Source organism: Vanessa cardui, chromosome 14, assembly GCF_905220365.1.
Source record: "Vanessa cardui chromosome 14, ilVanCard2.1, whole genome shotgun sequence".
NCBI classification, from domain to species: Eukaryota; Metazoa; Arthropoda; class Insecta; order Lepidoptera; family Nymphalidae; genus Vanessa; species Vanessa cardui.
In genome coordinates this window covers 12,590,942-12,600,499 of record NC_061136.1, presented here as the reverse complement: position 1 = coordinate 12,600,499, position 9,558 = coordinate 12,590,942, and the positions used below count along the sequence as shown (strand labels likewise).

The window sequence follows — 9,558 nt, the reverse complement described above, 5'->3', positions numbered from 1 at the left end:
AGCGAGCACCTATTATATATTATATTATTTTTTAAATCTAATAATTCGTCAGAAAAACGTTTTTCTTTTTTAGTTTCAGAACGTTATTCGTATACCTTTAAGAATTAGTACAATAGGTATTCCCGCTTAAAATGAGAAAAAAAAATTAATTATTTTCAGTGCTAATTTTGATTTTATTTCAACCGTAGTATTATAATGTTTATAAAATTGCAAACAACAGCCTGTAAATGACCCTCTGCTGGGCTAAAGCCTCCACTCCCTTTTGTGGAGAAGATTTTGAAACATATTCCACCACGCTCCAATGCGTCTTGGTGGAATATACATGTTGCAGAATTTCCAAGAAATTAGACACATGCAGGTTTCCTTACGAGGTTTTCCTTCACCGCTGAGCACAAATAAACACATGAATATTCAGCGGTGCTTGCCTAGGTTTGAAACCGCAATCATCGGTTAAGATGCACGCGTGCTAACCAAAGGACCATCTCGGCTCTCATAAATAATAATAGTTGTTTGTATAAAATTAAACAAATTGTAAAAATATAATTACAGAAGTAGATTAGGACCATTTATTATAAGCATGCAACACTAATAATTATTTGGTAGACATTTGTAATAAGTAAACGATTGCGTAATTACTCTCAGAATAATTGTTCATACAATCGTAAAGCAATCAGGTGATTGTGAAATGTATGGCGATACTGATCATGCTATCCACATATTATTTCCTTTATTAATTAACGCAATAAACGTGACATGATAAGGTGACGCCATCTTTAAAACAAAATTAACGTATTTTTTTTCAACCTGTACAATATGAAATTATGAGAGATTATTACGTTACAAAATTCCTTTTTTTTATAACAATTAAATGACGAACACTCATTTTGATTAGAGTTTTGGGTGAAAGTGGATGTTAGAAAAAAGTTTTAATATAAATGAATTAAATGTTTTGTGATATTTATATACGAGAATGGTTTCGAAAAGAACTGTGTTTTCCAGTAGACATATTCTGTCGATATCAGTGTTGCTATATTTTTTTAGTTCGTCGGTAACTTGTTGCTTGAATTCCGGTTGGGAATTTATTTTCGATGACATTATAGCAGAAGTGTGTCCAATTTTAGCAAGTGCAACTTCGAAGGTCAAAGATTTATTTCTTTCGTCGTCTTCAGGTACAATATTTTATTTATTTTTAAAGTGTTAATATATTATATGTCTTTGTTAAATAACTACTTTCTTAAATTTTTTTATCCTTTGTGTGGTAAGTGTCCAAAATATTTTTATTTGATTTGTACAATAATTTGTAAGTATCTATCTACTGATCGACTGCTTGAGAGTATTTGTCAAATCATTAAGGGTTTTCATGAGTAAAATATTATCCTTCAAATTATGAGATAAATTGTAACCATACAGCACTAATTCGGGAATAAAAAAGCGATCGTATATTACTTTTATATAGTGAAGACAAATAAACACAGCGTCTAATTTTCATGAAAATGTAGTTCTTATAAGTTTTACTTAAGTCATTTTGACGTTTAAATACTAATAATGACTGTGACCCACCCAGGCAGGCCAGGAAATGCTGTACGACTTGTGAAAATGTCTACACCACTATGTACAACATCTATCGTAGCAGATTTTTTTAGTATACAGTTAATAATCTGATGAATTTGCTTATCAAATTAGGGAATACTATAAAAGGGATTCAAAATGCCCATTAACAACAATGATACAGAGAGTTACTAAAACCAAAAAAAGTATGGACCATATTATCGGTAGAACAAACATGACTCTTAATAAGTAACATAAAAAAATATAACAATTTATAAGTCATCATCCTCCTGCCCTTATCCCAATTTTATTTAGGGTCGGCACAGCATGTCTTCTCCTTCCATACTTCTCTGTCAGACGTCATCTCACAAGTAACATTATTTCTAGCCATATCGTCTTTCAGACAATCCATCCATCGTTTCCTTGGTCGTCCTCTACCTCTATATCCGTCTACATCCATGCTCAAGGCCTTCCTCACAATGTGTTCCTCATTCCTCCGCATTACATGCCCATACCATGATAGATATGGCAATCTAGAAGTAAAGTTAACAAATAAAATTCGTAATATTTCAGAGGAAGAAGACATTCCATCTGAGCTAATATCCGACAGCCTCCGATGCGGTCGCGAACTCTCACGAGAGGCAAAGAAACGAGCTAATCGGCTCGTTAAAAACGGTGTTAGTTTGGAAGCATGCTCGCCGGCTCTATTGCATTTTTTCTCATCAAAATTACCAAGTGATGCAAAGAAGGCGTCTGAGGTATCACACGAGCTTCTTACGGCTACGAAGATTATGCAAATGAAGTTGTGCTCAACGTAAGATATTCAGTCTTTACATTTTATACGTGCAATTAGAAACTCTTTGCTTTGGACCTTTGTTGTGTGAAAAAAGTGAAAACATGTTTTTTAGAACAACTCAGTTTTAATATTATTATTGTGTAAATAATCGGTATCACATGTGTAGCTGATTTAAGAAATAATACACTTTTTTATTCCAAAGTGTGGTTGTTTTAGCCAATATGTTTATTTCCAGGACGGACGTGACTCCAAACACCTTTATATCATTTTTGGAGAACCAATGTATACAACCACACGAAATATACTGCAAGCCTGTCAGCGTCATCTGTACTGGCTCCAATAAGTATCGCAGTATCGATGGCACGTGTAACAACCTGCGGCACCCAACGTGGGGCAGACGAGGCGCTCCCTTTACCAGGCTTACGTCACCTAGATATGCTGATGGTTAGTCTTTAAAACATATTTTTCAAAAATTTGAAGCCAGCTCATTTTAGGTATGATTTGTATACTACTATATATTCTCCATCTATTTCCGGTATAGAAGTTATAAATATCAATATATTTCGGGCAGGTTACTGGCATTTGAGTGGTTGTGTAATCACATCGACAACAATTGAATCCTTTTTAAAATTAAAAACTTGATCTCGTTTTATTTATACGATTCAGCCAGTACACAGATTTCTAAATATTTTTGAAAATGGAATTATGAAAATACATTGGATAAATATAGATAACGCTCAAATTTATATCAAAACGATAAATATGGGTCAAGTGGCTATTAAAGCGCTCATAGTCGACTTAAAAGGAAATAATAATATAATAACAGAAGTAGAATAGTATAATCTATGGTTTATGAGGCTTTTACGGCGCGCCCTCGCTATCGTCACGTGATACTATATAACTTCAGTAGAAAAGGTGGTCAGACCACCTTTTCTTCTCAGCTTCAAATAAACAGTGGAAAAGATAGGAATATACCTATAAATTTTTACACAGTTGAAAAATTTAAATAAGAAATGATATATTTTTGAAAGGCGATCATAATTTATGAATGATTTTATAATATTGTTTTTATTTACATTTTATACTCAGACCGCCATAAGAATCAAATTCGAATTCATGAAAAGGTTTCAGTATATCTTCGAGTAAAAAATGTTTTACATCTCTCAAATGTACTGATTTGCAAGCGTTATTTTTTAAATGTTCTGCTGCAAATGCCTAATTCAGGCTCTTAAAAATGTCCTGGTATTTGAACGTAGACTTTCTGGAAACCTTTCCGAAGCCTTGCGATGGCCACTAATTTGGTTAGGAATAATGCACTTGTATTTAGCACTGGAATGATATTAATGTTTCCTTAGGTTAAATGGATATGACGAATGTAATTTTAATAATTAATTTTGTAATTTGCAGTTCAAATAATCAAATGGTGACGTTGAATTTGAATACAAAAAAGTTTGACCTAATAATTAATATGTATAGTATTTATATTTTCAAATTTGCCGTAATTTAATTTTATTGATTTTTCAATAGGTATCTACGCGATGCCAGTTGCAACAAGCGGTCGCCCGTTACCCAATCCTCGTTTGCTTTCAACTCGGATCTTTGCAGATCAATCTATATTCAGTCGTGTTCTTAGCCACCTCAACGTGCAATGGGGCCAGTTCATCACACATGACCTAGTTTTCCAAGTCATGGAAGTCACAGGTGAATATTTTTGTCTTTTTAAAGAAATAAAATTAGCAGCAATTAGCTTTACGCAATGTTCTAGTAAACAGATATGTTATTAACGCGGAAAAAGTGAAGACTAGAAAACGTCCCAATTAGGACGTTTGCCTTTAGTCGTTTTACGTAGTAATACGTTATAATACATCATAATTACGTAGTAATACGTTTTGCGTAATTAAAACATCTAGTTATCCCTTTTACTTATTGTTTTTATCAAGCTATCCTTTTTACTTGTAACGAAATGTAAAATAAACGCTCCCCGGCGCGGCACACTTTTTTCTGTTGTTTAGTATGGGTATAACATATCTGTTTATTAGAATATCATTGGCTTTACGTCAGTTTTAACTTAAACTTCCACCTATGACTTCCATGGTGACCTATTCTGATGCATGGATACATGTTATAATAATTATATTTCATTCTGAGATTTCGCGATCGTATCTTGTAGTTATAGTTTGTCCATACACAACGACTGACGTTCTAAAAACGTTTACAGATGAGGGTGGAATTCAATGTTGCTTAGGGAATGGTCGTGATGTTCTGCCACAAGAATTACTGAACGACAAATGCATACCAATTTGCGTTTCTGATGACGATCCCTTCTACAAACACCACGGGATAAAATGTCTCAACTTTGTGAGGAGCGTCACCACACCAAGGGATGACTGCAGCTTGGGCCATGCAGAGCAGGTAAGTTGCTTTAAATTATTAGCTAGTTATACTATTATGACGTATAAATTACGTATGGTATTTGAAGTGTTCAGCTTATTTTTATTTATAATTTTTAAATTATGGTATACGTTGGCGGACGAGCGTATGGGCCACTTGATAGCAAGTGCTCACCACCGTCTGGAGACATTAGCGCTGAAGAAATATTACCCATTCCTTACTTCGCCAATATCCCACCAACCGAGGGACCTAAGATCTTATAACCCTTTAATGCGGAACACAACAATTCTAAGTACTGTTCTTTGGCGGCAGAATATCTGATGAGTGGGTGGTACCTACCCAGAGGGACTTTTAAGCTCTACTACCAAGAAAAGCTATTATTAATGTTCTTAATAATAAAAATATTGGTGAATCAAAAAAACCTTCGTAAATATTTTTTTATGTTAAACAAAAAAATATCGATATGTATCAGATGAATACAGTGACCAGTTTTTTGGACGGCTCCCCAATATACGGCTCGGATCCAGTACTTGCTGCCAAGCTACGGAGCAAATGCGGGGGACGATTGCGGGAGGAAACGAGAAAAAATTGCAAAGGGGGTTTCTTGCCATCGGTAGATGATAAGTTAGCTGTTTGCGACTTAAGAAACACATCGGAACCTTGTTACTTGGCAGGTTTGATTATTTATATTCTCATTTCTATAGAATTGAAGTTGTGCTACATTAGCTGTATTATTACATTTAAATAATTGGGAAATCTACAGTGTATTTAAAGCGATTAGCTCTGTAATTTGGGTAAGAATTGGGTAGATATTTATTTAAACGCATTATTATTAAAATAAGGATCAGATATATTCATTTAAGTACTATCAAAAGAATAGGCTATTTGACTGGTTTTTAAAATCCCTTTTATATTATTTAGTAGAGGTTAAGGAACCCAGTAAAAGTTTTTTATTTCTAGTACATATTTATCGAAAAATATCATATTAAAAATGCCATATTTAAATAGCGCGCAAAAACGCTACTTGGACAATATGGCGCTGCAATGGGTCGATGACGTCACTTTCCTGTATTTTAATCTGTGGTACATACAGAAGAAAAGCAAAGTTTACAAGAAAATGACTTTATCATAAGCCCGGCAATCAGGAGCGTTTTGTGTCAAGTGACAAACGTTTGAAAATTTGCATTTCCATATATGGATTTTAGAATAAATTAAGTATTATTTTCAACTTTCGTTAATAGATAACCATTTTTAAGCTCATAATATACACTGATTACAATAATACACAATTTATTTTTCGCATTGTTAAATAGCCTATTGCTCTTGCTGATAACAGAAACAAATATTCTAACAAATAATTTATTTTAAATGCAATAACAAAATTATGTGCTTGGAAAATAAAATAGGAGACAGCAGAATCAACCAGACACCAACATTAGCTGTCCTACATACGTTGCTACTTAGAGAACACAATCGCATAGCAGACATATTGAGCTCATTAAATCCTCTTTGGACCGACGAGAAAATATATCAGGAGACGAGAAAGATTGTCATTGCGGAAATCCAACACATCACTTATCAGGAATGGTTGCCTTTGAACTTTGGTAAGATTTTGTAAACATTTATATTTATTATGGAAGTCTTAATGGATATAATTACGAAGTATACAACAAAGTCGCTTACCGCTGTCTGTCGCTATGTAAGCTTAGATCTTTAATATTACGCAACGGATTTTGATGTGGTTTTTTAATAGATAGAGCGATTCGAGAGGAAGATTTTTGTATATAATGAATAAGAAAAATTCTGTGCTATATTTAGTATCAGCATTGTACCCGTATGAAGCCTTAGTGGATTTCTACTGAAACAATACATTTATAATAAAATCTCTTTGTTCCCAATACCTACATTTACCAAAATAATGTGCATTCAATTGATTCGTTTAGGGGAGAGCTATCTCCGTTACTACAGGATTTCCCCCAGTTCGCTCTATAGCCGTGATTACAACGAGGAGGTGAATCCCGGAGCAATTAATGGCTTCGGCGCCGCCGCTTTCCGTTTCTTACACACTGTTATACCTGACACAATCATGAGCTGTCCATCGAACTCTGGGACAGGATATTTGTATAAGTAAGTTCCTACCTTAAAAAAAAATATAAAACCTCCTTTGGTAAAAACTCTTTTAGACGTTTGTTTTCATTTAAGGAAAAATATAATTCAACGGAAAATATTTGCATGATTTCAGGTTAAGCGACCATTATTTCAACCCGGGCCTGGTAGAATCCACACCGGAGTCTTTCGATGATATCATACGCGGTATAGTGACCAATCGAGCGGGCGAGGCTGACCCGCACTGCACTGGAGAAATCACCAATCTATTGTTCAAATCTAGTAACAAATGGGGCTTGGATCTCATCGCCATGGACATTCAGAGGGGTAGAGATCACGGAATTGCTTCATATAACGATTACAGGTAAGATTGTGCCATAATTATCCCCTTTTATTGATAAATTCTTAAGTTTTGGGATTGTTGCCGTAACATTTAATTTTAGGCGTTTTTTTACAAAGTTATTGTATTCCCTAAAATAATCTCTTAGTAATAGGACATTTTAGGTGCTACTCTTAATACTTTTTCAATACTAGGAATGTTCTCAAAACGGCCCTAATTATCGTATCCGCGTACCAGTGGCGGCGTAAGGCTCGCAGTGCAAAGGGCCCCGATATTTGAAAAAGTACAACATAACATTGGAAAAAAATTGCCGTGTACAGTATCTCATAACGCCAGGGTTTTTCTAGAAGTTGGCTTTGTTTGAACTGCCTTGTTTGAGATTCTATGTATGTACAACATTTTCCTGTCATGACGGATTTACGGACTGCTTGGAACAGTCCTTTGAAGAGAAATCATTAGTCAAATTAGAGTTGACAATACATAAATACTTCTATATATTTCAGAGAAACCTGTGGCTTGAAAAGAGCGAGAACATTCCAAGACTTGGCGGGTGAAATATCACAAGACGTAAGTATCATTTGGTAACGAAATTTTAATTTCGAATAAAATTTCTAAAAATTCTGCAATTTTTTTTTACAGCGCATTAACGCACTGGCCAAATTCTACGAATCTGTAGACGATATAGATTTGTTTGTCGGTGGTGCTTTGGAAGGGGACGTCTCGGGGTCTATCCTCGGGCACACTTTTCAGTGCATTGTCGCCGAGCAGTTCTATCGCACTCGTGTTGGTGACAGACACTTTTACGACAATAGCGAGATGCCGCATTCGTTCACGCCAGGTAATCTATGACTCATTGAAAAAAAAAATTGAAGCTATTTATTAATTATTAGTTACTTATAAAAAAAAACAAGTTTTACGATTTTTTTTTTATTTCGAATGGTATAACTGAATATTTTTAATACCGAAAATTCGATCAATTGTGTATTTTAATAATCTGTGAATATTATGAGGGCATCTGGTCAACTGATATATAGACCTCATAAATAATGTATATACAAGATAATTATAGACAATTGTTACTTTTATTTACTAATTAGGTATACCTATAGCAGGTTGGTTGGTTGTGTTTCTTATGCATATACAGAATATTATAATGACTCGTGTGTCAAATTCAAGAGTTGCTTGTTGGGAATGATATCTCAATATGTTGCTTTTATTCACAGATCAATTGAAAGAAATAAAGAAAGCATCGATGGCTCGCCTGATCTGTGACAACACGAATGTCAAATACGTCCAGAAAAAGGCATTCGAATTGGAGAGTTCATACAATCCGAAATACCACTGTGATGACTACAACGCCATACCCTATGTTGATCTAACGGCTTGGAAACGCCCTAAGTTTGAATTATATGATTAAATAACCTCAAATTTGAAAGTTCGAAAATAAATAAATATAAAGAGTTTCAGAACGCACATAAACAAGGACCAAAGAATAAAGTTTACCAAATACTTCATTGGGCGCCAGCACATTGAAATATATTTACGGTCGCTTTCTGTTTGCGGTTAGTGTTCCTGGGTTATATAGTTTTGTATAGGCTTATTAGTGTATAGTGCCTTCACTTAAAAAAAAAGATAATTGGACAGTGACAAGTTAATCTATAATTAAATATTATTTTACAGTTTTATGGAAACTGGACAATAACTTTTAAAAATAACTGTATATAATATACTGCTATAGACTTATTATTATGTTATATTTAATTACCATATTATTTATATTGTATTAGTTATATTTTATTTTCATATGGCAACATTGTGATAAGTAAGATAATTAGATATTAAAACAACAAATTTAGTAAAGTATTTATTGATAAGTTTATTTAAATAAAATTATTTACAAACGATCATATGTTTTTAATTTGACACATGTAATTGTAAAATCGCATAGTTTATTAATTATAAACATTAAACTTAAACAACTTTATAACATATATTTATTAAAACATAGTATATAAGACTAGTTAATAAAAACGATTCTTAATAAAAAAGTGGAATTACAAAATTCGCTTAAAAATATTTCAACATGTTATTTAAACTTACAGAAATTGTATTTGCATAGAAATACATATTATATGTTAATGCAATCCAGCCTTTTAAATTTGGAATTTTCTGTTATTACCTATTTACTTTCTACTTATTATACATTGTTACTTATATTAACATAATATTACAAATCACCCCCACTCTTTTTTTTCCTAATGTTAATCACATCCCTAAAGTAGCGCATTGGACCCTTGAAGGCGTATAAGGTTAGTTTTCTATTGCTTTCATATCTTCGATGCTCATTTGCGCGTCCATTAATATATCTACTAAATAA

At 33.5% G+C, this 9,558-nt stretch overlaps 1 protein-coding gene across 1 annotated transcript; it reads left to right on the top strand.

Annotated features, from left to right (window-relative positions):
• Positions 1–970: 970 nt before the first annotated feature.
• On the top strand, positions 971–8,598 carry LOC124535307 (peroxidase-like). Its single transcript, XM_047111484.1, has 12 exons — positions 971–1,169; positions 2,122–2,362; positions 2,580–2,788; positions 3,872–4,045; positions 4,563–4,756; positions 5,208–5,409; positions 6,142–6,339; positions 6,679–6,862; positions 6,978–7,205; positions 7,685–7,748; positions 7,821–8,019; positions 8,405–8,598. The coding sequence occupies exons 1-12, from the start codon at positions 971–973 to the stop codon at positions 8,596–8,598; spliced, it is 2,286 nt and encodes a 761-aa protein (XP_046967440.1).
• Positions 8,599–9,558: the final 960 nt, after the last annotated feature.